Below are 27,366 nucleotides of genomic sequence, written 5' to 3' on the forward strand. Positions count from 1 at the left end.
ATTCATAGAGGATAAGGCTATCAGTGGCTACAAGTCCTGAAGGCTATATGCTTCCTTCAGTATTGGAGGCAGTATGCCTATGTGCACCAGTTGCTGGGAACATGGGTGGGAATGTGCTGTTGCACTCGTGTCCTGCTTGTGGGTTTCCTGTGGGCAGCAGTTGGCCACTGTGTGAACAGAATGCTGGATTAGATGTCCCCTTGGTCTGATCCAGCATGGCTCTTCTTATGTTCTTAGAAGGCATTGTGAAACAATTCCATCTTTTCCTCCTTAACTGATTTTCTGGGGCGCTTCTGGATGAGGCGTTTATTGTGCAATTGCCCTGTCTCATCCATGCAATATTATGAGTGTGTCCAGACACCATTTTCAAGTCGTAACCCTCCAGTGTTTTTCCACTGCTGCTTCCATTTTTTTTTTTTACTCCAGAAAATTAGTTAAGAAGGGAGACCAAATAGCTGCATAATGGTAGCACTAGGAGCCTTCTTTCTAGAAGCACCTTCTGCAGTAAAAGATAGAAGCTGCAGTGGGAAAACACAGGACTGTTTTGAGCTGAAAACGATATTTAGACCTCTCATAAAATTCCGTGAATGAGGCATGGTAATAGCACCATCCCCTTCATGTGGCGAAGGGGCTTGTGTAACTCAGTGAAGCCATAAGCTATGCCGTGCAGGGCCACCCAAGATAGGTCACGGCAGAGAGTTCTGACAAAATGTGGTCCACTGGAGAAGGAAATGGCAACCCACTCCAGTATTCTGGCCAAGAAAACCCCATGGAATGTATCACAAGGCTAAAAGATATGATGCCGGAAGATGAGCCCCTCAGGTCGGAAGGTGTCCAATATACTACTGGGGAACAGCAGAGGGTATTTCCAAGTAGCGCCAGAAAGAGTGAAGCGGCTGGGCCAAAGCTGAAAGGACACTCAGCTGTGGATGTGTCCAGTGGTGAAAAGAAAGTCTGATGCTGTAAAGAACAATATTGTCTAGGAACCTGGAATGTAAGATCAATGAATCAAGGTAAGCTGGAGGTGGTCAAACATGAGATGGCAAGATTGAACATCGACATCTTGGGAATCAGCGAACTAAAATGGACAAGCATGGGCGAATTTAATTCAGGTGACCACCATATCTACTACTGTGGGCGAGAATCCCTTAGAAGAAATGGAGTAGCACTCATAGTCAATAAAAGGGTGGGAAAAGCAGTACCGGGGTACAATCTTAAAAACGATAGAATGATCTCAGTATGAATCCAAGGCAAACCATTCAACATCACAGTAATTCAAGTTTATGCCCCAACCACTCAGGCCGAAGAAGCTGAGGTTGATCGGTTCTATGAAGACCTACAACACCTTCTAGAACTAACACCAAAAAAAGATGTCCTCTTCATCATAGGGGATTGGAATGCTAAAGTAGGAAGTCAAGAAATCACCGGGATAACAGGCAAGCATGGCCTTGGTGTACAAAATGAAGCAGGAGAAAGGCTAATAGAGTATTGCCAAGAGAACACGATGATCATAGCAAACACTCTTTTCCGACAGCACAAGAGACGACTCTACACATGGACATCACTAGATGGTCAATATCGAAATCAGATTGATTATGTCCTTTGCAGCCAAAGATGGAGAAGCTCTATACAGTCAGTCAAAACAAGACCTGGAGCTGACTGTGGCTCAGATCATGAGCTTCTTGTTGCAAAATTTCGGCTGAAATTGAAGAACGTAGGGAAAACCACTAAACCATTCAGGTATGACCTAAATCATATCCCTTATGAATATACAGTGGAGGGGACAAATAGATTTCAGGGATTAGACCTGATAGACAGAGTGCCTGAGGAACTATGGACAGAGGTCCGTAACATTGTTCAGAAGGCAGCAACTCAATCCATCCCAAAGAAAAAGAAATGCAAGAAAGCCAAGTGGCTGTCTGATGAGGCTTTACAAGTAGCTGAGGAAAGAATGGAAGCGAAAAGCAAGGGAGAAAGGGGAAGATATATCCAACTGAATGCAGAGTTCCAGAGAATAGCAAGGAGAGACAAGAAGGCCTTCTTAAATGAACAATGTAAAGAAATCGAGGAAAACAACAGAATGGGAAAGACTAGATTTCCACTTCAAGAAAATCGGAGATCTCAAGGGAACATTTTGTGCAAAGACGGTCATGATAAAGGACAAAGAAGGCAGGGACCTAACAGAAGCAGATGAGATTAAGAAGAGGTGGAAAGAATACACAGAAGAACTATACAGGAAAGATCTGAATGTCCCTGATAGCCATGATAGAGCGGTCACTGAACTTGAGCCGGACATCCTAGAGAGTGAAGTCAAGTGGGCCTTGCTTTAGTTTTAGGCTAGTTTTAGGCATTGCTAACAAAAAAACTAGCGGAGATGACAGTATTCCAGCTGAGCTATTTAAAATCCTAAAAGATGATGCTGTTAAAGTGCTGCACTCAATATGCCAACAAATTTGGAACACTCAACAGTGGCCACAAGACTGGAAAAGGTCAGTTTACATTCCAATTCCAAAGAAGGGCAACGCCAAAGAGTGCTCAAACTACCGCACAATTGCGCTCATTTCACATGCCAGCAAGGTGATGCTCAAAATCCTACAAGCTAGGCTTCAGCAGTATGCGAACCGAGAACTACCGGAAGTACAAGCTGGGTTTTGAAGAGGCAGAGGAACTAGAGATCAAATCACCAACTTTCGCTGGATCATGGAGAAAGAAAGAGAATTCCAGAAAAACGTCTATTTCTGCTTCATTGACTATGCTAAAGCCTTTGATTGTGTGGATCACAACAAACTGTGGCAAATTCTTAAAGTGATGGGAGTACCAGACCACCTTACCTGTCTCCTGAGAAACCTGTACAAGGGTCAAGAAGCAACAGTAAGAACCAGACATGGAACAACTGAGTGGTTCAAAATTGGGAAAGGAGTACGACAAGGCTGCATATTGTCGCCCTGCTTATTTAACTTATATGCAGAGTACATCATGAGAAATGCCGGGTTGGATGAATCACAGGTCGGAATTAAGATTGCCGGGAGAATTATCAACAACCTCAGATACGCAGATGATACCACCCTAATGGCAGAAAGTGAAGAGGATCTAAAGAGCCTCTTGTTGAGGGTGAAAGTGGAGAGTGCAAAAGCTGGTTTGAAACTCAACATTAAAAAAACTAAGATCATGGCATCTGGCCCCATCACTTCCTGGCATATAGAAGGGGAAGAAATGGAAGCTGTGACAGATTTTATTTTCTTGGGCTCCAAGATCACCGCAGACAGTGACTGTAGCCATGAAATGAAAAGACGCTTGCTCCTTGGGAGGAAAGATATGGCAAACCTAGAGAGCGTAGTAAGAAGCAGAGACATCACCTTGCCAACAAAGGTCCGTCTAATCAAAGCTATGGTTTTCCCAGTAGTAATGTATGGCTGTGAGAGCTGGACTATAAGGAAGGCTGAGCGCCGAAGAATTGATGCTTTCGAACTGTGGTGCTGGAGAAGACTCTTACGAGTCCCCAGGACTGCAAGGAGGTCAAATCAGTCCATCCTAAAGGAAATCAACCCTGAGTGCTCACTGGAAGGACAGATACTGAAGCTGAAGCTCAAATATTTTGGCCACCTAATGCGAAGAGAAAACTCTCTGGAAAAGAACCTGATGCTGGGAAGGACTGAAGGCAAAAGGAGAAGGGGACGGCAGAGGATGAGATGGCTAGATAGCATCACCGATGCAATGAAAATGAACTTGAGCACGCTCCGGGAGAGACCGCAGGACGGGAATGCCTGGCGTGCTATGGTCCATGCGGTCACGAAGAGTCAGACACGACTGAACAACAATAGCACCATAAAAGCCTTGCCTGGAAGCTCCCCAGGTCCCATGGAATTCAGTGGGATTTACTTCAGAGTAGAATTGGGCTGGAAAGGTCACCCTACCACCTAGGGATTTATAAGAAAAGCAGCAAGGCCTTTCCCTGTTTGTGTTTAACCGTGTGCTGAGGTAACAACTCGGATAGTTTTAGGCATAAATGTGGGAGCAGCACTACAGTGTCACTGTGACCTTCCACTGTGCTAGAGAACCATTGCTATATTTCTCCAGCCTCTGAGCCCCTATCAGTCATCTTTGCTTCCCTATAGACTATCAAAACCAAGACCAAATAAGGCATAGTGAGAGAGAGAGAGAGAGAGTGTGTGTGTGTGTGTGTATGTGTAATAATGAAATGTATTGCTCTCCACATTAAAAAAAAAAAAATCAAATGGTCCCACTTCTACACTTTAAGAACCCGGCAGCGGAAATTACACAGGTGAAGCTTTTCCTGCCCAGGAGGCAAGTGGTAAAAAGCCCGGAAAAAGTGGGCAACGAATTGCCGCCCCTCAACGGAACTCGCACTAAGTTAGAGGCAAGGAGGCGGGGGAGGGGAAGGGAGCCACCTCGGACGACTGAGCCAGCAGGCGCCTGAGCAAGACGCCTAATCCTCCGTCAGGCCCATGCCCTTCCCTTCCCCGCGCGCGGGGAAGGCCACGCCCATCGGCCACCCCGCCCAATAGTGTCGCTCCTAGGCGGCCCGGAAGGGGGCGCGGCTATTCAGATGACACTGGGTGGCTGCGTTAAGGATTTGGGTCTTCTGCGGGGCTGGCTCCGCCCTGCGTTGCCGACGCTGCCGCGTTGCGAGGACCCTGCCCGGCGCTGCCCGCTCTTCTTCCAGCCGCTGCCGCCGCCTCCTCTTTCCAACCTTGGTCTTCAACGCCTGCTCCCCCCCCCCGGACTTCCCCCTTTCCTGAGGCGGCCGCTGGTTTCCCCGTCGCCGCCGCCGCGTCAGGTTCTGCCGCTGCTCGCCATGACCTTGTTGACTGCCAGCAGCAGGGCGGCCGCGCGCTTGCTGGGTGCTAAGGTGAAGATTCCCGTCTCTGTTTCCTTCTCGGTCTTCGCTGTCTTCCCGTTTTTCGGAGGGAAGGGCCAGGCCGCCCTTAAAGGCGCCGCGCCCATTATGGGGACTTGCCAGGGCCTTTTTTTCTTAAAGAGGCCGCGCTGTGGTGGGGCTGCCCCGTTCTATGTATGTGTAATGGGTGAGAAAAAAGCGGGTGCGCGGGTGGTGGGTTGTTACTAGTGCTGGGCGGGCACTCCTTGCAATCTTGTCAGCGCAATCCTAAGGGCTTTGGCGACCCGATCCTTTGCATGTTTGGTTGCAAGTTGTTCCCAAACCATTGTGGATAGTATCGCAACCTTAGAGGAGCGCCCCTCGGGGGGTGGGGGCGGTGCGTGGGCTTTTTGGAGGATTGTGATCAAGTTAGGTGGATGTAGTCGTGCGCGTGTGAGTGTGAACAATCTCTTGTGTCCTTGGATTGGGACTGCCTTCCCCCGCCACCTCCGCATGTCTTTCTGTAGAGAAAAAAAGCTGTGGCGTTCATATGATTCTTTTAATGTTTTCTGCTGTTCCCCCCTTTGGATCTCTTCTCTCTCCTCTGCTCCCCAATATAAAGTCTTAAGGGGGGGGGCAGGGAAGAGGGATCTTTGTTACGTTTCTCTTTAGAAAGAAATGGGATGCTTGTTGGGGAGAGATCTGACTCTTAGGGGAGAAAGCTTCTGCTCCAATATATCCCTTCTCCTTTTCTCTTCCTCTCTGTTCGGACGTTGTGAGGTTTGACTTCGTATTGGGATGTCATGGTAGTGTGCTGCTCTGAGAGCTTTAGGCCTTGGCAGTGGCAGGCTCGCTTTTTTGTGTTCACGTGACCTCTAGATGGGAAGCTGTTCAGTCCCTCTGGCAGGGACAGTTTATATATAAAATAGTTCTCCTCAACCTTAAGTTTGGTATTTAGGGGAAAGGTGCATCCTGGGTATTCTGGTTCCTTTTTATAGCTTGTGATTGAAGCAGCTAGACTCTGCTGCTTTAGCTGATGGAAACATAGCTAGGAAAGTGTGTGCTGCCTCCTTCTCCTCCTCCCTTTCCTGATTTCCCCAGCCGCTCTTAAGCAGTCTGATCACTTAAAGAAAGGTATCTGTCTGCAGGTTGCTTAGAGAGCAATAGGGTCAGCTGTCAAAGGGTGGTTTTTCTTTTATTGCTCAATAACTCTGAAGAGAGGTGGGCCTCAGTTGCTTGTTCTCTAGTTTGAAGTGGGAATGCAGTATTTCTTAATATCAGCACTCAGTATTGTGCTGCTTGTTGCTGGTATTTGTTAAAGTGAAAATGGTCATAAAAGGCAAGGTATATATGAATCTGTGCAAATCAATGGTTGTTGACTGGCTCGCATCCCAGCATGATTAAACATTGTAGCGGCAAAGTAGGCCTCTTTGGAAAGTAGTCTGACTTCCTTGTAAAATAGTTTCATTTTCCTTATCTCTCTCTCTTTGTGTGTGTGCTGCAAACTAACAGTGTTAAAATTTGGAGAAATTTAACTCCACCCACCCACAAGCTCCCTGTAACAGGTGACAGCATTTCCTAAAGGGATGCTCTCTAATACGGAAAATTTCCCAGCTTCCATTTTTCTTCTCATGTTGTGTGTTATCCCTTAGCACAGTCTCATTATCTGCCTTCTACAGGAAATTCAGTAGCCTGTCTGCTGTTGTCTTGCTGGAAAGTCCGCTCATGACTGTCTCATAGGGTGAAGGGCCTCTTGACAATTTTATTTGGACTCCAGCCCTACAAAATTCCCTAACAAATCGATTCAAATGGCTGATCCCAGAGAACCTATTTCTGTCTTATTTACCCATCTGCCATTCCTGGCTTTTAACCTGTTGCTGTACTTGGACTAAATCTTGGTGGTGGAGGAAATCTGCTGAGCCAATTCTGTCTAGGACAGATATGCAGTGCTTATGTGGATGGCAAGAAAAGTGGATTGTGAAGTTAAAATTAGGACATTCTTAGCTTGTGTCTGAAACAAAAGCCGCCAGACCCATAGTGACCTCAGTAAACTCTTCATCTTTATGCTTCTAATCCCTTCCCAACCACCCTCCCCTTTTCCTTTTTGACTACTTTTTCTTATTTCTGGTTTTGCTTCTTGATGAGTTGCTTGTCCTTTCCTCTTCTGAGCATAATTGAATTTTAGTGTTCTCTTAATTCTATTACGTGAGTGTCTGGAGATTTCAGCGTTTTCAAGGGTATGTCAAATGCTGAGCTCTGTTTGTAGGAGCTTGAGAGGGGGAAATACTGAGTTTCTTATGGGAGGAGTATTTGTCTTACTTACAGCATAATTGGGTGTAGTAATGGAGTCCAGTCTACACATTGGGCTGCTCAAATTTCGGGTGGTTGAAAACAACCCTGGCTACATCTCAAGGGTCTCCAGAGATGGGTCTAGTTGCAGTCTTAACCACTTGTGCAACATGTGGTATCTTCCTTTTCTGTCAGTGTTTTTCACAAGCAACAGCAAATACTCCAGTTAGAGGAACAAGTAATATTGGCAGTAGCTAGGAATTTAAGTATCTAGCAGGATTGATCACAGGTGCTCTTCTATAGCCTTTGGTAGCATTGGTGAGCATCCCATATGGAAATGTTCATCCAGTCTGTGAGTTGTATCCAGTGGTGTCTGATAGTGGAATGGACAGCGCTGGGGGAATGGATTCACCCTCACCCTGCAGCCTCCTGTGTGCTCCCCAAACCTGCTCTGGAGTCTTGGGAGACCCACTGGAGGAAATGTGGGAGGAGAAAGGGAAGCCCTGCTGTGCCAGTAGAAGTCTTCTCCTATGATGTTGAATGTAACCTGACCTCCCCTGTGTCTGCATGATCATATTAATTCTCTTGACAGTTGTTTAAAAGTGCATGTGAGCTCCTGCTGCATGTGTTTATGTATAGGAGGGGGTACTCCTATACATTACAGTGGCTCTTTATTTGGTGGCTTTCCTTCATGCCAGAAGCAGTGGCCTCTGGGCCTAGTCACTTCTTTGGGAATGTGGGTGTACACAGTGGAGTGGGGTGGAGTTGGGCCTTCTTGCATTGGCCATGTAAGCTCCTCATCTTTATGTTTCTAATCCATGTTGTCTTCTCCTCTCGCACCCATCTTCCCTTTTTCCTTTTTGATTGCTCTTCTCACACTCTCTCTCTCTCTCTCTCATCAGCTGCCAGCAGCAGAGGGGAGGACTGCCTTTTAGTTCTTAGTTTGCTAAACAATTTCAATAACTCTTATAAGCCTGTGAGCATGCTAGTTTAAAAGGCAAGATATAAATTTAATGCAAAGAATCTAGGGCATGTGCACTTGTTGTCGAACTTGCTTAGGCCCAATAATGCATGATCCATATCCTCAAAACTGTGTGTGGTTTTTAAAGATCATGTGTGTCTAGCCTACACATGTTGGACTGTTCTTGCCAGTTAGACGTTACATTTAATCCATGGAGGTAAGGCAGTCCTGGGAAGATGTGATCCTTCTGCTGTGTACCCATTGCCACAAAGGTTTGAACAGGTTCTCTGACTTGTGCTTCTGTAATGAGGGTGGAGGAACCTGTCTCTCCTCACCAGTCTTCTGGTTTACAAGTGAAGAGAGCAAGAACAGTGGGTTGTAAGCTTGTATTCCCTGAAGCATTAATGGAGGAGGCAAGCTCTAGTTTGCATAGGGTTTACCTAGGAACACTTTCCTGATCTTGTGGGCCCTGGCCTGTGTTTAAGAGAGTGTGGGAGAGGCTATGAGTGTACTTGGGCAACATATACAACCAAGAACTGTTCTTGTGCAATTAGATGCATATATGATTCAGAGACCCACCCAGTCTCAATCAGTGCAACATAGGTGTGCATTCACCATTTGTAGAGAGAGGGAGATATGTGTTGGTTATTATCTCACCCATGCAACCATGTTTCTGTAAGAATTTTGCCAGATATTGTGCTCATCACTGCCCCAGTCCTTCACTGCAGTTCTTTATTCTAAAAATAAAGGGATTGTGAGCTGATAATGTGGATCTACAACTCCAGGCAAAATGGCCTATTAGACACATCTCTTATTCTTTGTTCCTCACCCACCATGATGTAGAGCATTTTCTTTGGCCTCAGTATTTAGAAGGGCAAATGAGTTAAATTCTTGGGGCTGCAGAAGGGGCAGGAGGCAACCAATTAAGTTTGGGAGCGCAGTGTGCAGTATAGTTTCCAAGTGGTTTCTTCAGTTGATCAGCTCTTTAAATCTGGGATACTAAGCTTCAAAATAATATTAGTATGACAGGGTTTTGTCAAACAGGGAGAAGCCTGCATTGTTGCTCTAATTAACTAAGCCCTCATTTCCAGAGCCTTCCATATTTAATGTTTTGTTGCGTGTCTTATCCTGGTAGAATGGCTGACTGGGGGATGCTGGGAGTTGTAGGACTTCTGTCTGTCTAAATGTGCATAGGATTGCACTCTAAACTATAATGTTGTTATAATTTGAAGCTGCCAAAGTGCTCAGATAGTGGGGCCCAATCTTGCTGCTGTTGTCAGATGTGCTTGAGTGGGAGGGGAGAAAAGGAGGAGCCTGAGCAAGGTATCTGTAGACCTCAGTTTGGTTTGGCACCCTGTAAATGAAAGGGGCTTCCTAGTGACCGCTGTAGGGAAATTCTGTGTTGAGAGAATGATGGGGAGTTGAAACTCCCAAGTCATTATCTGACTTACTGAGATTTCTCCCATGGTGAATTAACTTTCCTGTTGAGATTTGCTGGTAAGGTGGCCCTTGGCTGGATTGCCTCATCTGGATGCTGATAACAAGGTTGAAATGACACAGAGGCACTTGGCTGGCCTTGCCACCTTAATTGCACTTATGGTTGGCTGATGTGTTGAGTGCATGCATGTGGACCTAAACATCAACGTCTATATAAAAGTAGATGACATTCATGTAGACCTTCTGACAGAGCCTCTATGTAAGAGGGGGCTGAAATTGGGCACATCATTACATGTTTCTATAGATGCACCTTGAGCATCCATGCAAGGAAACAAGCTAAACTGGAGCCCAGCAGTATATTTGTCCTTCCTGAGTTTGGGAAGAAAGCCATCAAAATGTGGTTTTTGAGCCTGGATGTGGAGCTCACTGGGTCACAGCTCGTCCACATGTCCGTGCCCTAAACAGATTTGTGTAGGAATCCTTTAAGTGGCTTGGACTCCTGCTGGCAGATAATAAACTGTCCTCTGCAGAAAGGCAGCATTATCCTGGGCGAGGTCTTTGATCTGCTACCTATATCCCTATTTCAAGGGCAGGGCTGTGACTGTTGGCTCTAAACCTTTTCATTACCTTCATAGCAGGGGTACATCTGGGCTGCTGGCACACGTTCCCTTCCAGAACTAAGAAACCTTTAAGAAGGATGCAGAAAAACTGGGGAGGGTTCAGAGGAGGGCAACGAAGATGATCAGGGGACTGGAAACAAAGCCCTATGAGGAGAGACTGAAAGAACTGGGCATGTTTAGCCTTGAGAAGAGAAGACTGAGGGGAGATAAGACAGCGCTCTTCAAGTACTTGAAAGGTTGTCACAGAGAGGAAGGCCAGGGTCTCTTCTCGATCATCCCAGAGTGCAGGACACGGAATAATGGGCTCAAGTTACAGGAAGCCAGATTCCGTCTGAACATCAGGAAAAGCTTCCTGACTGTTAGAGCAATACAACAATGGAACCAATGACCTAGGGAGGTGGTGGGCTCTCCCACACTGGAGGCATTCAAAATGAAGCTGGACAGCCATCTGCCAGGGATGCTTTGACCTGGATTCCTGCATTGAGCAGGGGGTTGGACTTGATGGTCTTATAGGCCCCTTCCAACCCTACTGTTCTATGATTCTACAAAATAGAACTTCTGAAGAAATAGAACTTCTAACTTAGTGGCTGCCTTCCTTGTGTGCATACATATCTATTGTACTATACACACATCTAAACTGTGTGTTTGCAAGCCAAAGCTGTGGATGATTTCAGGAAAAAAGTGTCCTTTGGTTGAACTGTAACCACTGGGAAATGGTTCCGTTTCAGTTACAGGCCGGTACCTGCAGGTATGTGGTAACAGGGGAAGTATGAAAACTTTTTTTGATCTCTTCACATGTGTGTGTTATGTCTGTGTAATGTGGAATCTGTACCCAGTGTGGCTTCTTGAAGATATTGAAAACAACATGCATACCCAAGCAAGTCCTTGTTTTCTGTGCAGCTGCAGGAAGTTTCGAATTGTGTGGCCAGTGTTTGCTGAAAGTTCAAACTGAAGCAGAGCATTGGGCCATGCTTCCAGTGATCATTGGGTGGGACGTGGTTTTTTGCCCATAATGAGTTCCAGTTCCTGTCTTACAGTTCCTGCTGTATCTCTATCCTGCTGTTTTAAGCCTTGTTTCCCTTACATTTGCGCTAGTCATTGGCAAATGATTCTCACCCTATGCAAATGACTAATATTGTGATAGAACACTAGAACATACACACAGTACAATGTATTTAATTAAAAGTATTTCTCCTGCTTTATTTAGTATTATGTATTTATGCAAGTAGGTCCAGTTGAATGCAGAGTTCCTGTTTCCTTTGTGTGAAAAGCATATTGCAAGGGGAGTCTGGGGGAGGGCTGCTGTCCTGGCAGTACAATAAAAAGTACCTATTCGGGGCCAAAACTCTGAATTACATTAATTGCATGACTAATAGCCACAGATGGTTTTTAAAAAAAAATAATCCTAGATGTAGGGGAGATGTATTTCCATCAGGACTACAGTGTATAGGGGACCTTCTCTTCCGAGGATAGCATTAAAAATGGGAACTTTTCCCTCTAAGGCTAAGTGCTGTGCACAGTGGGAATTCTCATCAGGATCACGGTGGCCGTGGAGGTTCAACGCTTCCATCTGTGCAAACTGCAGTCTCAGTAAAAATTGGGGGCAGGGCTGTGCTTTGAACACGCATACACACACACACACACACACACACACACACACATTCTGCCATGGCTGCTAGCCATGCAATTAGTGCAACATGTAGTTTGACCCTCATTCTGTGTGCTTAAGATGTACTGGGAGCCAGTTGTCAGTAGTAACCTTATCAAACCTGAATGTCTTCTACCTAGCTGATTAGTAAACCCTCTAACCAGATACTCCATTTGCTTCAGATGACCAGCTTCAGGTCTTGATTTCCCATAAGCAGGGCCTGGAAGATAGCTTGAATGCACTTAGAGTTCATTATCTCTGCTTCCTTATCCCCTTGCACATTTTTTTCTTAGTATTAAAAAAAGTAATAATACCCTCTGCTTTACATAACACATTTGGAAAGTGACTTGTATTTCTGATGTATAGGGCAAGCAGATCTCATCCATGACTGCAAAAACAACAACAACCCTAGTAACTACAATGAGGATTCCACTGCACTTAAAAGGAAGCTTTAAACATTGGATCATGATGTACTCATTTTCTGAAAGCATATTTATTTCTGGAGAAGGAGGAATGATTTAAAATCTAAGTCGCCATTTCCCCTTTATCTGTCCTGTGATTATTTTTATTTGTTTCTGGGACAGAACCTGCATGCCTCTCATTTCTAAAGCAGTATGCCAAGTTCAGACGCTCTGTAATAAGAATAGACCCTTTTTCATTAAAATACTTTGGAATCTTGCTTGAGGCTTTCTTGTTCAATTTGCAGAGCACAAAATGGCTGCAGACTTGCTTTTTAAAAGTGCTCTGGATTTCCCTTGGAGCATTTGCCTCTTCTGGGGGCTGTAGTGTCCATCTGGTCTCAATTCTGCCTTGATAATACAGATAAGCACCAATATCTTGGCTCATGTGTATGCTGTTATGACCATTACAAATTAATGGGAAATGGAGCCTTTGCTACTAAATCTCTTTTAAAAAGTGGGATTAGTTATCTCTGGGCTGGTATGCCACAGCTGGCTCTTTAACCCACCACAGCTGGCTTTTTAACCTTCAGCAGCGCCTGTCTGCCCTGGGCAGCAGAGAGGAAGAACAAGGAGCTGCCCAACGAATCCAGACGCTGCTGAAGAAGGCAGTGGTGGTGCTGATGAGAGTGATAGCACAAGCGTCTGTAGCATTCTTCAGAGATGTTCACCTGGCACCTACGTTGTACTGTTTTTGGCACCAGGTTTTTGTTGTTGTTCAGTCGTGTCCGACTCTTCGTGACCCCATGGACCATAGCACACCAGGCCTTCCTGTCCTCCACTCTCTCCTGGAGCATGCTCAAGTCCATATTCATTGCATCGGTGATGCTGTCTAGCCATCTCATCCTCTGCCGTCCCCTTCTCCTTTTGCCTTCAATCTTTCCCAGCATCAGGGTCTTTTCCAGGAAGTTTTCTCTTCACATTAGGTGGCCAAAATATTTGAGCTTCAGCTTCAGTATCTGTCCTTCCAATGGGCAATCAGGGATGATTTCCTTTAGGATGGACTGATTTGACCTCCTTGCAGTCCAGGGGACTCGTAAGAGTCTTCTCCAGCACCACAGTTCGAAAGCATCAATTCTTCGGCGCTCAGCCTTCCTTATAGTCCAGCTCTGACAGCCATACGTTGCTACTGGGAAGCCATAGCTCTGATTAGACGGACCTTTGTCGGCAAGGTGATGTCTCTGCTTCTTACTATGCTGTCTAGGCTTTTAATTTTCCCTGCATTGTAGTACTCTAATCTTTTAGCTCTGCTGTTTTAAATCTGTATTTAAAATCTCTGTATTGCTGCTAGGTTTTATTCTGGTTGTACTTTTATATTGTAATTTAAAGCTTTATATTGTTTTATGCTGTACTTTGTGGTTTTAATTTTTGTGAACCGCCCAGAGAGCTTCTGCTATTGGGTGGTATAGAAATGAAATGAATGAATGAATAAATAATAAGCTGAGAGCAGCTACAGTCAACTGGTGGCTTCCAGGGCTCCTGTGTGAACTGGAATGTGTGAAGTGGTAGAAGGTGGGTTATTTATTCCTTGCTATCACCTTTCCTAGGAACTGCTGCTCCTTTTTCTACAGGGATACATATATTCTGCCTATCCTGTAGGTTGGTACCTGAACAATGCAAAATAGAATGCCTAGATGAAATTGCCTCTTAACTGAAATTAAGCAAAGATTTCCTGGTGTCAAGCTTCAGAGTTTTTTTCGGAGACTGGTAGTGAACCTTAAACCTGGATCTTAGCTGGAACAATCTTTCTCTGCATCTACAAAGGAGGTCATATCTAGAGGCCATATGTAGAATACGTTTCTCTTGCCACTGAGTTACTCAGCCAGCACAGGAGTGGAAATATAAAGTACTGGAAAAATTTCTGCCCCATATCACCACATGTGGATAATCCTGCTTCTCCTCTTTGGGAGTTCAGCCATACTTCTTTCCCATTAGACAATGTCTCAGGTGGTGGAGCATGTGACTAGAGCATGCTTTTCATGTTCTCTGTGTTCAGTCAACATATGGATGGGTGTGGATCACGCATGTTGGCCTTCTCTCTCCAATTCCATGGTTTGGGTGGAATTGGAGAGAGCTCTATCCATAGATGACTGTGTGTCCTGTAGGGTCTGTACATGCAGCTGGAACCCTGGTTGCACATTCAGCCCTTTCTTGAGCCCTGTGCATGTTGGAGGGTTGGGCCAATGGCCGTGATTCTTCTCCCTTCCATGCCTTGATGGAATACACGGAGGGGAGACTGAGAAGAGGGCTTAGATTAAAGATTTCTTTAAGAGGGCTTAGTTGGGAATCCTTGTTGTAATAAATGGTGCATAGAATGCCCAGGAGCTGAATGGCTTTTTGTTCATCATTGAATCAAACACCCAGCTTTGGCAATACATGGATAGAGATCGTGTAATCTGCTGGGATCCCTGATGTGCCTCTTAGGTATCACTGTATTATGGATCACATTAGCAGAACCTTGTAATAGTTGTAGCTATGGTGAAAACTTTTATTGGCAGAATAATCTTGTGTGACGAAAGTTTGGCATTACATGATTGTTCTTTCCTAGAAGCAAAGTTTGAAAGGAAGAAATGAGTCATTCTAGAGTTCTCTTGGAAGGCTTGGGAGATGGGGATTCAGGTCTGTACTAGAAAAGCAAATGTGAAGTTAACTGGATGAGACCTTGAAGTCAGAGCTGGGTCTGCTAGCTAGAGCAGATGACTATTGCCATGTACATACCTGTGCTTTTTAAGAGATGTAATGCTGAGTCTCTTTATACTTCAGTAGTTGGTCTTGAATCTTGGGCTCCCACATGAAAACACAGCATTCTGTCATTAACACTTTAATTGTTCTACTAGCAACAATGGAAAGAGTCTGCTGGCGTGCAGGAATGAACCTTCCACTTGTAGGAAGGTTGGTTTCTTTTGCGTGCTGCTCAGAATGTTGAGAATTGCAGTATTCTGGGTGGGGCAAGGAAGCTTTCCTAAGCTTTGAAGGGGAAAGGTCCTCCCCCCAGCAGAACAGCACATGTGAGGCCCAAGTCTCTCATCTGCCCTCTAACATAAATCTAGGGTTGCCCTGTCAAATGAGGAAGAGGAGAAAAATAATTGCTTCCATGTATTACATTTGAATTAACAAACTCTGCCTTATGGCATACTAAAAAAAGCATGTAGAAGTGAACATGGAAAGCACAGGCGCACACACACACACACGGGGAAAATAGAACCAAGGTGAGTCCCGTTTAAAATTTTCCAGATGATGACTGTAGTGTCACATTAACCTAATACAATTAGTTTGCACAGTGGTTTTCTTATGATTCACCAAAATTAATCCCTAGTCAAAGATTGCAGTTCAAAGCTGGACAAGGGAAAGTGGAGCCACAGGAGTAGAAGAGGTGGAAGAATAGCAAAGAAAGATTATAATGCAGTTAAAAAGACATTTTGCAGTACAAAGAGTCCTCCTTGCGCTAGACGTTTTGGAATACTCAGTCCTTCCATGTATGAGTATGAAACTTGGCAGTATGGTGCTTTCTGGCTGACAGTTGTTCACGTGGGCTTTTCACTGTATTGTGTGGTTGCCCTAAATCTCTTAAATGAAACTGCTCTTAGCTGGAATGTCTTCTGTACTTCCTGCTCCTCCTTCAAATATGCAAATGGTAGAGTTGTCATTCTCCAGAGACTGAGTGCTTGCTGTCTTTCCAGCTGCACTTTGACTAGATGTTCTTTGCTAGTCAAACAGTAGCTTGTGAAAAAAACCAAGATATTCCTTGGGATTGCTCATCCTTAGAATCCAGCAACGTTTAGCAAAGCATTTCTACACACATGTTGTTGTTCAGTCATTCAGTCGTGTCCGACTCTTCGTGGCCCCATGGACCATAGCACGCCAGCCTTCCTGTCCTGCGCTCTCTCCCGGAGTGTGCTCAAGTTCATATTCATTGCATTGGTGATGCTATCTAGCCATCTCATCCTCTGCCGTCCCCTTCTCCTTTTGCCTTCAGTCTTTCCCAGCATCAGGGTCTTTTCCAGAGAGTTTTCTCTTCGCATTAGGTGGCCAAAATATTTGAGCTTCAGCTTCAGTATCTGTCCTTCCAATGGGCAATCAGGGTTGATTTCCTTTAGGATGGACTGATTTGACCTCCTTGCAGTCCAGGGGACTCATAAAAGTCTTCTCCAGCACCACAGTTCGAAAGCATCAATTCTTTGGCGCTCAGCCTTCCTTATAGTCCAGCTCTCACAGCCATACATTACTACTGGGAAAACCATAGCTTTGATTAGACAGACCTTTGTCAGCAAGGTGATGTCTCTCCTTCTTACTATGCTGTCTAGGTTTGCCATATCTTTCCTCCCAAGGAGCAAGCGTCTTTTAATTTCATGGCTACAGTCACCGTCTGCGGTGATCTTGGAGACCAAGAAAGTAAAATCTGTCACTGCTTCCATTTCTTCCCCTTCTATATGCCAGGAAGTGATAGGGCCAGATGCCATGATCTTAGTTTTTTTAATGTTGAGTTTCAAACCAGCTTTTGCACTCTCCACTTTCATCCTCAACAAGAGGCTGTTTAGATCCTCTTCGCTTTCTGCCATTAGGGTGGTATCGTCTGCATATCGGAGGTTGTTGATAATTCTCCCGGCAATCTTAATTCCGACCTCTGATTCATCCAACCCGGCATTTCTCATGATGTACTCTGCATATAAGTTAAATAAGCAGGGTGACAATATGCAGCCTTGTCGTACTCCTTTCCCAATTTTGAACCACTTGGTTGTTCCATGTCTGGTTCTTACTGTTGCTTCTTGACCCTCGTACAGGTTTCTTAGGAGACAGGTAAGGTGGTCTGGTACTCCCATCACTTTAAGAATTTGCCACAGTTTGTTGTGATCCACACAATCAAAGGCTTTAGCATAGTCAATGAAGCAGAAGTAGACATTTTTCAGGAATTCTCTTTCTTTCTCCATGATGCAGCGAATGGTGGCGATTTGATCTCTAGTTCCTCTGCCTCTTCGAAACCCAGCTTGTACTTCCGGTAGTTCTCAGTTCGCATACTGCTGAAGCCTAGCTTGTAGGATTTTGAGCATCACCTTGCTGGCATGCGAAATGAGCGCAATTGTGCGGTAGTTTGAACACTCTTTGGCCTTGCCCTTCTTTGGAATTGGAATGTAAACTGACCTTTTCCAGTCTTGCGGCCATTGTTGAGTGTTCAAATTTGTTGGCATATTGAATGCAGCACTTTAACAGCATCATCTTTTAGGATTTTAAATAGCTCAGCTGGAATACTGTCATCTCCACTAGCTTTGTTGTTAGTAAAGCTTCCTAAGGCCCACTTGACTTCACTCTCGAGGATGTCCGGCTCAAGTTCAGTGACCACACTATCATGGCTATCAGGGACATTCAGATCTTTCCTGTATAGTTCTTCTGTGTATTCTTTCCACCTCTTCTTAATCTCATCTGCTTCTGTTAGGTCCCTGCCTTCTTTGTCCTTTATCATGCCCGTCTTTGCACAAAATGTTCCCTTGAGTTCTCCGATTTTCTTGAAGAGATCTCTAGTCTTTCCCATTCTGTTGTTTTCTTCGATTTCTTTGCATTGGTCATTTAAGAAGGCCTTCTTGTCTCTCCTTGCTATTCTCTGGAACTCTGCATTCAGTTGGATATATCTTCCCCTTTCTCCCTTGCTTTTCGCTTCCCTTCTTTCCTCAGCTACTTGTAAAGCCTCATCAGACAGCCACTTGGCTTTCTTGCATTTCTTTTTCTTTGGGATGGATTTCGTTGCTGCCTTCTGAACAATGTTACGGACCTCTGTCCATAGTTCCTTAGGCACTCTGTCTATCAGGTCTAATCCCTGAAATCTATTTGTCCCCTCCACTGTATATTCATAAGGGATATGATTTAGGTCATACCTGAATGGTTTAGTGGTTTTCCCTACGTTCTTCAATTTCAGCCGAAATTTTGCAACAAGAAGCTCATGATCTGAGCCACAGTCAGCTCCAGGTCTTGTTTTGACTGACTGTATAGAGCTTCTCCATCTTTGGCTGCAAAGGACATAATCAATCTGATTTCGATATTGACCATCTGGTGATGTCCATGTGTAGAGTCGCCTCTTGTGCTGTTGGAAAAGAGTGTTTGCTATGATCAGCGTGTTCTCTTGGCAAAACTCTATTAGCTTTTGTCCTGCTTCATTTTGTACACCAAGGCCATGCCTGCCTGTTATCCCAGTGATTTCTTGACTTCCTACTTTAGCATTCCAATCCCCTATGATGAAGAGGACATCTTTTTTTGGTGTTAATTCTAGAAGGTGTTGTAGGTCTTCATAGAACTGATCAACCTCAGCTTCTTCGGCCTCAGTGGTTGGGGCATAGACTTGAATTACTGTGATGTTGAATGGTTTGCCTTGGATTCATACTGAGATCATTCTATCATTTTTAAGATTGTACCCCAGTACTGCTTTTCCCACTCTTTTGTTGACTATGAGTGCTACTCCATTTCTTCTAAGGGATTCTTGCCCACAATAGTAGATATGCTGGTCACCTGAATTAAATTCGCCCATGCCTGTCCATTTTAGTTCACTGATTCCCAAGATGTCGATGTTCAATCTTGCCATCTCATGTTTGACCACCTCCAGCTTACCTTGATTCATTGATCTGACATTCCAGGTTCCTAAACAATATTGTTCTTTACAGTATCGGATTTTCTTTTCACCACCGGACACATCCACAGCTGAGTGTCCTTTCAGCTTTGGCCCAGCCGCTTCACTCTTTCTGGCGCTACTTGGAAATACCCTCTGCTGTTCCCCAGTAGTATATTGGACACCTTCCGACCTGAGGGGCTCATCTTCCGGCATCATATCTTTTAGCCTTGTGATACGTTCCATTTCTACGCACATATATGTCTGCTATTCAACACAAGCTGAGACTCTAGGTCAGTAGTAACCTTGGCTGGGAGGAAGCCAATATTACGGGCTTCTTGGCTTACCCAAAACTCTGCTAGGTCCATGTTTTGTCACCTAGTGGCTGGCTGACAAACAGTTGTACTCATGACCTGATTAAAAACTTAAGAGGGGGCTGGTACTTGGCATGTAGATGCTGTTGTACCATAACATCTCTATTCTACCTAACACATTTTGTAATTGGGCAACTCCACCTTTCTCTTGGAAGAACTTATTGTGGAAACAGAGAGTTCATGTAGCTTTGCTAAAAACACCTGTAGTGACTGGCTGCAGAAATTGCATTGTACCATTGCAAAATGTGGATTTGACCGTGAATGGAGTAGACCAACCTTCCCCAAAACTAGTGACCTCCAGATGTGTTGGACTACATCTCCCATTGTTCCCTGCCAGCATGTAGTCCAACACATCTGGAAGGCACCATGTAGGGGAAGGTTGGAGTAGACCGAGGACAACCGATATGTTTTAGAAAAGCAGTGGCAATACTGAAGGCGAAAAAAGGAAGCTTTCAAACCTCAATCTTGTGGTAGAGGCAGCCTCTGTATTCTAATGCCTGGTCTACTTAGTAGATGCTGCTGAATCCTAATGCCTTGGTTTGTGGCCCACATAGCCACTTAACAGCCGTAGGCAGAATTGCTGGAGAATTTACCTAAATCAAGATCCTGAAATATTCATAGAAGTGCCACGTCTATGTGAAAAACATTTTTAATCCAAAAGAGTAGATGCATGCAAAGCTGTCTTTGGAAAAACCTGTTGGCTTCAGATTAGCTTAGACTCAGTGCACCTGGCTCCCAGTAAAACTCATTAACTTTTGTGGACCTAATAGAAAGACCGTAATTATCACTCCACAGCAGCTTTTACTTGCTTGCCTGCCTGCCTACATATGCAAATATGAACCTTTTGTAATAGTACAAACCCAACTTCTCTAAAAACCTCCCTGCTTGCTCACCTGGAAGGGACTCTTATGTGCCACAAGTTACAATTATTTAATGGCCTGGTGGCTTTTTTTGGTCCTAAATGTCAGCAGTTTAGGCATGTACAACGTGTCCTGTGCTCAAAAGACTCTGTCATAATGGACTTAATTTTTTTAACCCCATAATAAATACAGCAGCTAAAGCCACAGTGATTGAGCTTGGTTTACAAGGATGCTGCTTACAGTTTCCAGAAGGTTGGCAAATAAGGGTTCTTGATCCATTGGGGAGACAATAAGCTCTAATGGGTTATGAAACCCACAGATAATGTCTTCGCCTGGACTTTCCAAAGAAATCAGGATTACTAAGTCAGATTGAGCACAGTTTCTTTATACTTGCATTTAGGGTTACAAAAACAAAATGAAAGGGTGCCCACAGGTTACTAACCTTCACAGCTTTACTAGCCCACCTATCCATATACCTGTGTTAACTGCATGTGGCTCAAAATAAGAGAAGCAATTAGTGGCTATTTATAAGCCTGCTCATATTCAGCAGTCAAGAGGGAGTTCTGTAGAGTAACAAGATGCCAAGCCCTGAAGGGCTGCATGAATTTGAACATGGAACACTATTAAATTGTATTCAAAAGAGTAGACTACAGAATGCTACAGAGTTGCATAACAAACATTCAAAGACCATCAAGATTCACATTAATCTTGCTTGCCACGCTAGACAGCCAGCAATCTCCTGCCATGGAATAATTGTGGCTGTGTGAAATCATCTTGATGCCTGAGACAGCATGTTTTCTAGTCAGTTCAGCCACCTGCCTGTAAATGCAGTGCAAAAATGACCATCTTTGGTGTGTCTTCCAGTGAATGTTTGTTTTTCCCCATCTTCCTGCTGCAAGTTGTCCCAAGATATCTCACCAGGTCCAGAGTGTAGAAGAGATGCCTGTTGCTTAGATACGTCGCTGGGAACCACACCACTTGCCCTGATGCCTCCCCTGTTTGCTTTGAACAGTGGCTAGGTTTTTGCTGATTTTGCTCTGGGAGTAAAGCCATTTTCTGTGGCAAGCGAAAGCTGAACTATGCTGCTGCATGTCAGTGCTGGAGTCTCCATTTTGGCAGGAACTTGGATTCTGTCATCATCTGAAGCCTAAGCATCACTCCAGGGAATGTAGAGTTGCTGGCGACAACTCGCTGGCTTCATCCTGTGTGACGTAGAATGATTCTGGGAAAGCTGTGGTAGCACTACTTGCTCATTGTCCAAGAGGCTTAATGCCCCAGGATTGTTTTTAATGGGGCTGGCTACTAGCAGTCTTTGCAGTGGGATGTCTGTTCCCAATCGGAGAGGTGTACGTGTTGAGCCAAGCAGCTCAGTTGTGGCCTGGGCTGCCCAGGAACAGGGGCATGCAGAAAGCATTAGAAGGATGGATGTTGAAGCGGTAAGCGGGAAAGGCTGGGGGAGCCAACAAGCGGGAGTACAGAGGATGCTCAGAAGAAGCCTCCACAAGGGAAGGGCCGGCCAGCTAGGAGTAGGTGAGGAAGGCGCTGGGTTCAGCAGTGCTGAAGGGGCTGCTCACCAGAACACTGGCCTCTTGTAACATGGCTGAACTGTAGGCGAACCTGGTTTCTTTACCTATGCAGTATGAGCCCACAGCCTGGTACCCTTCAGATGTTTTGGACTACATCTGCCATCAACTGCACTATGGGAAGGTTTCCAGGAGAGAGAGGGAGGTAGATGAGGATAACATCAGATGCAAACTCCAGTTCCATCTGAATTCTCCCTGCCCCAGGGCCGTCTTCCACCAACTGCCCTGAGGGAAGGATCCTGGTTATTAGTATTTTTTAAAATCATTAATATAATTTGTTATGATTTTATTATTTTTATGTTACTTGTAAGCTGCTTTGATAGGATTTGTACCGTAAAAGGTAGCATATAAATAATGGAAATAAATAAATTGCCCATAATGTAATAATAAAAATAATCCCTGTCCATTAACCATTTGGCTGGGACATAGGGGAGTTGGAGGATCTGGAGGATGCCAGGTTGCCTACCCCTGACCTATGGATTAAGAGTCTTAACCTCTTCTAGAAGATGCAGTGTGTCATAACGTATTTTATATTAATATTTATTCAAAATTCTAAACAATTTTTAATAAGCATCAATTTTGCATAAAATCAGAATAATAATTATTGTTGTTGTTGTTGTTCAGTCGTTCAGTCGTGTCCGACTCTTCGTGACCCCATGGACCATAGCACGCCAGGCCTTCCTGTCCTGCGCTCTCTCCCGGAGCGTGCTCAAGTTCATACTCATTGCATCGGTGATGCTATCTAGCCATCTCATCCTCTGCCGTCCCCTTTTCCTTTTGCCTTCAGTCTTTCCCAGCATCAGGGTCTTTTCCAGAGAGTTTTCTCTTCGCATTAGGTGGCCAAAATATTTGAGCTTCAGCTTCAGTATCTGTCCTTCCATTGAGCACTCAGGGTTGATTTCCTTTAGGATGGACTGATTTGACCTCCTTGCAGTCCAGGGGACTCGTAAGAGTCTTCTCCAGCACCACAGTTCGAAAGCATCAATTCTTTGGCGCTCAGCCTTCCTTATAGTCCAGCTCTCACAGCCATACATTACTACTGGGAAAACCATAGCTTTGATTAGACGGACCTTTGTCGGCAAGGTGATGTCTCTGCTTCTTACTATGCTGTCTAGGTTTGCCATAGCTTTCCTCCCAAGGAGCAAGCGTCTTTTCATTTCATGGCTACAGTCAGCGTCTGCAGTGATCTTGGAGCCCAAGAAAATAAAATCTGTCACTGCTTCCATTTCTTCCCCTTCTATATGCCAGGAAGTGATGGGGCCAGATGCCATGATCTTCGTTTTTTTAATGTTGAGTTTCAAACCAGCTTTTGCACTCTCCTCTTTCACCCTCAACAAGAGGCTTTTTAGATCCTCTTCGCTTTCTTCCATTAGGGTGGTATCGTCTGCATATCGGAGGTTGTTGATAATTCTCCCGGCAATCTTAATTCCGACCTGTGATTCATCCAATGTTTGGATGTACTCCTGGCGTTTCTCATGATGTACTCTGCATATAAGTTAAATAAGCAGGGTGACAATATGCAGCCTTGTCGTACTCCTTTCCCAATTTTGAACCACTCGGTTGTTCCATGTCTGCCACAGTTTGTTGTGATCCACACATAATTATTAATAATAAGTAAAAAACAGACCAATCAAGAGCATGTCACAACTTTTGCAAAGTGTGCGTGGGAAGGAGGGAGTGAGGGATTGCCTGACTCATGTCCAGTTTTGCCTCAGCAGCTCTAGAAATTTGAACCCCTAAGAAGGCAGTACAAGCAAGCTATGGAACCTCATGCAACACCTTCTGGCTCAAGGTTTCCCATCAAATTGGCAAGACTGCAAGTCACGAGAGAAATTTTCAGTGTCACTGTGGCAATGGTTGTTTGTGAGCATTGAATTGATGCCACCAGATCGCATTAATAAACTAATTGGGTTTAACAGCCCTCTCTCTTGATGGTGTAACCTCCAATTCTTATGAAAGTCTGTCTCAAACCTCCCTTACTGCTGGTGTAATGTGCTTAGCAGAGGTTAAAGTGGCCTGAGTTCTTGTAATTTTTAAATGAAAAGCTCACTCAAATCCCTTTGGCTTGTTTTCTCTGTGTGTCTGATAGGAGCTATCCTTGAGCTTTTTTGGCTGTCTGTCAACCTTGCTGGAACTTGTTTATTCCAAATAATGTTTTTGTCTTTCTGCCACGAAATATCAGAGGCCTGTAGAGCAAACCCTGATTCAGGGGTGGCTGGTTTATTGTATTATACAGTAGTAAACAACCAGAAGGAGAGATACTAGCATTTTGTGTGGCTGAGGTCATGCCAGGACTGTGGAATTAGCTTTTTAGTGTGCAGTGAATTCCTTGGTATCCGAAGAAGCCCACTGTTCAGTATTCAAAAGCAGCATATTTCTAGCCCTCATGACTGATAAGCTTCAGAAAAGGAGAAAGGCAGTGATCTAGTTTGCACATAACACTAACCCATGGTTTGTTGCCCTACCCAGGGTTTGGACTTGTTTGCACTATATGACAGCCCACAGTGGCTTAATTTACCCATGGAGTTGTCATGCTCGGAGTCTGCTGGTGCCATTTTTGCATGGCACCTATGGATGCCCGGCTTGCCTCAAATAACCCATGGCTTGCTTTTGGGTTATTTCAGGGTTGTCTAATCCTCAAACAACCCCTGCTGCCTGGGTTCACATGACACAACAAGCCATGGTAAGCAGAGCACCCTCAGGCATCACACAAAAATGGCACCCATAGGCTGCAGGCATGATGCAACAGCCCCCCATGGGTAAATTACACCACAGTGGGCTGTCATGTTATATGAACCAGGTCTTTGTCTGGGTACAGTTGAACAAACCACAGTTTGTGTCCCCAGACCCTGGGTTTTCCCCTCTTTCTTCACCCACTCCTTCTCTGTATCTTAAATGTTGTTGTGGCACTGTAGTACTGGCATGTAGAGTGGCTGGGTGTGTTTGTTTTTTACCACTCCTGCCCACTGCCTCTGTAGTCTGGCAAAACAACCGCAGTTCCAGGTTCACATGTAAGGACAGCCCATGGTTTAAACAACCCACAGTTGACAACCCAATAACAAACTATCAGTTCTCTGTCTGGGTTGTTTGTGATTAACAAACCAGAACAAATGGTTTGTTAGCGTAGATGGATTTACACATCACGACAACCCAGAATTCAACAACCCATACCATGGGTTAGCGTTATGTGCGAATGCAGTCAGTTGACCAGTTCGCATGATATGATGGCCCATCATGGATTAATTTATCCTTGAGGAACAAAAGTGGTTGCCCTCCCCTGCAGTAGATGTTTGCATAATGTATGTAATCTTCCTAATTCTGCTTATGATGAACTTCTGATTTGCAAAATCCTAAGTTTTGGCTTGCAGTAAACATAAGCCCCAGCACTTGAAAGGTGTGTGTGTCCAGTGCATATGTGACAGTCTCCTTCCTGGTTTTGTCCCTGGCTTGCACCTTTCCCTCAGATGCACTCTCAGGTTAGGTGTGTATGTGTGTGAATAGGAATGGCTTGGCTTATCCCAAGTGCAGGCCATTTGGGGAAAGGGTGAAATGCTAACAGTAATAGAGCAGTGGCATGTCTTTTTGCAAAGGGGGCTGTATAAACCTGCACTGAGGCAGTTTGTGTGCTGTCTTTTAAGATGTGTTGCTTTCCTTGCAGTGGGTCTCACCTGCTGTTCCACTTCAGTAACAGATGAGCACCACTTGCAACTGTTGTATCCTTGCCTCTCTCTTTGCTTCTTCCCTTTATGAAGGAGGTTGAGAGTGGGAAGGAGTCAGTGTCTTGTAACTTGGAGGCCTTTCTCCCCTAAATTATACTACATTTGGCTTTTATTTACACCTAAAGTATTGATAATATTTGGGAGTCCTTTTCAACTGAGTGAAATACTGAAAGAACCTTAAAGTAACCTTGAACCTTCCAGAACCAATTCAGCAGCAACTCAGCAGGGAAAAGAACAATCACATGGTCAGCAAGCACCTTGGAGAAAAAAAGTTTTCAGCTGGCAGTGTAAGCTATAGAAAGAGTACCAACTCAAGGGCAAAAGATCCACAGGGTGGATGCCACAGCAGGGAAGGCCCTTCTCTGCACCCTCTTGGTTTTTACCTCTGTGAAAAGAGTGCAGATGACCTGAAGTAGTGGGAAGGCACATATGGTACTGAGTGCACAGTTCTTTCATTTTACCAAGGCATCTATTTTCCCCACCTCAATTTAGCAATCCCTGTTGGTACCTTCTGAGGCGATGAGAGTAGAACAGCCTTCCTCAAACTGGTGTGCTCCTGTTGTTTTGAGCTGTAATTCACATCAGCCTCAGCCAGTATGGTCAGTAATCACAAATCCTGAGAGCGGTGGTCCAAAACATGTGGAGGGCACCAGGTTGGCAAAGGCTTCACTAGAAGGTTGCTCCCCTTGAATTATTCTGGTATACATCATCCAAGTGTGCATGAAGTTAAGAGCATGTCGAGCCAAGAAATGAGCTATGGTTTGGGGTTCCTTATTTATGTGGCGCATACCAGCTTTCTGCAGTGTTGCTTGTCATAGAGGTTGTATGCAAGAGAGGCTTAGTCTTAAGGATGTGTGTGGCTGGGGTACTATATACTAAATACATACATACATACATACAACAGAACTAGAAAATCTGAATACTGCATCATGATGGCCAAAATTCTGCAAGAAAAAAAAGCTCTATTTGATGACCTGCATAAAGGATGCAACTTCAGAAAAGCTTGTACCCATTTTCACAGTATGCATAACTTATTTCTGTGCTTGCATAGAACCTCAAAATACACATAGCTCTAGATATGACCTGTGAAGTTTGAGCACTTTCAGATAGGGTAGCTATTGGGATGAATTTCCAAGGTTAATGGTTAGCTTTCTGGGCAGCTGAAGTTGTGCTGCAGAAGGCTGGGCAACAGATCTATGAACGATAACCGTGTGGTGGTCTGTTAAATTCAGGCAGTTCTAATATCATCTGCTGTGTGTCTCAAAGTAATAAGACGGCAGCTGTGTAATTCTAGTGTGAAATTCTAATTTCACCTTAGTGGGTGAAACTCAGCATCTTGCAACGAGGTATCCAATGCTGCTAAAGCAGCAAGATTGCTGGATTGTGAAACCGTAGCACACTTCCTTTCCCTGGTGAGAATGACTCATAATGAGCACTTGCTGAGTGGGATCCTGATCTCAAAACCCTTGGACATCTGATGCCAGGCATTCTGCATTAGCAGGACTACCTGTGGATGTTAAACATAGAAAATTGCACAAAGTGAAAGCACATGTGTGTGGAAGTGTGACGGGGTGGGATATGATTGGAAGGGGCAAATTAACACTCCTTTCTCCTCGAGCAAAAGAGGCAGGAGCCTGTGTTTAAAACTTAATGTTGCCCCAACGTAACACTCCTATCTTGTTTTTGGCTTCATCAGTCATCAGGTTTATAGAAAACTTGTTCCTGCAGAAACTGAAGAAATAAACTGAGCTTTACTACAGCTATTTGAATAGTACAGCTACATAGAGATGTGCCTCTTGTGTGTTAGCTCTAGGGACAACCCTGGAGAGGGCATCATCCAAGTGTTTCAAGCCCCCCCCCCCCGCCCAGTAGAGTATGCTATGAAAATACTGATGATGCACGACATCAGACTTCACTTATGTGACATTGATGAGTGTCTCTTATAATCAAGGAGCTGAATTGTATCTGCAAGATGGATGTCAAATGGG

General features: G+C 44.6%; 1 protein-coding gene across 1 annotated transcript in view; it reads left to right on the plus strand.

The window, feature by feature from the left end:
• The first annotated feature begins 4,661 nt into the window (after nt 1-4,661).
• Nucleotides 4,662-27,366, plus strand: part of CS (citrate synthase) — a 43,030-nt gene continuing 20,325 nt past the window's right edge. Inside the window, exon 1 of the mRNA XM_084837090.1 lies at nt 4,662-4,870. Within this exon, the coding sequence (XP_084693216.1) occupies nt 4,817-4,870 (54 nt within the window). The 5' untranslated portion in view covers nt 4,662-4,816. The remainder of the gene's footprint in view (nt 4,871-27,366) is intronic.

The sequence above is a fragment of the Heloderma suspectum genome, chromosome 2, assembly GCF_057233095.1.
Source record: "Heloderma suspectum isolate Gila_16-S chromosome 2, 16-S_ref, whole genome shotgun sequence".
NCBI classification, from domain to species: domain Eukaryota; kingdom Metazoa; phylum Chordata; class Lepidosauria; order Squamata; family Helodermatidae; genus Heloderma; species Heloderma suspectum.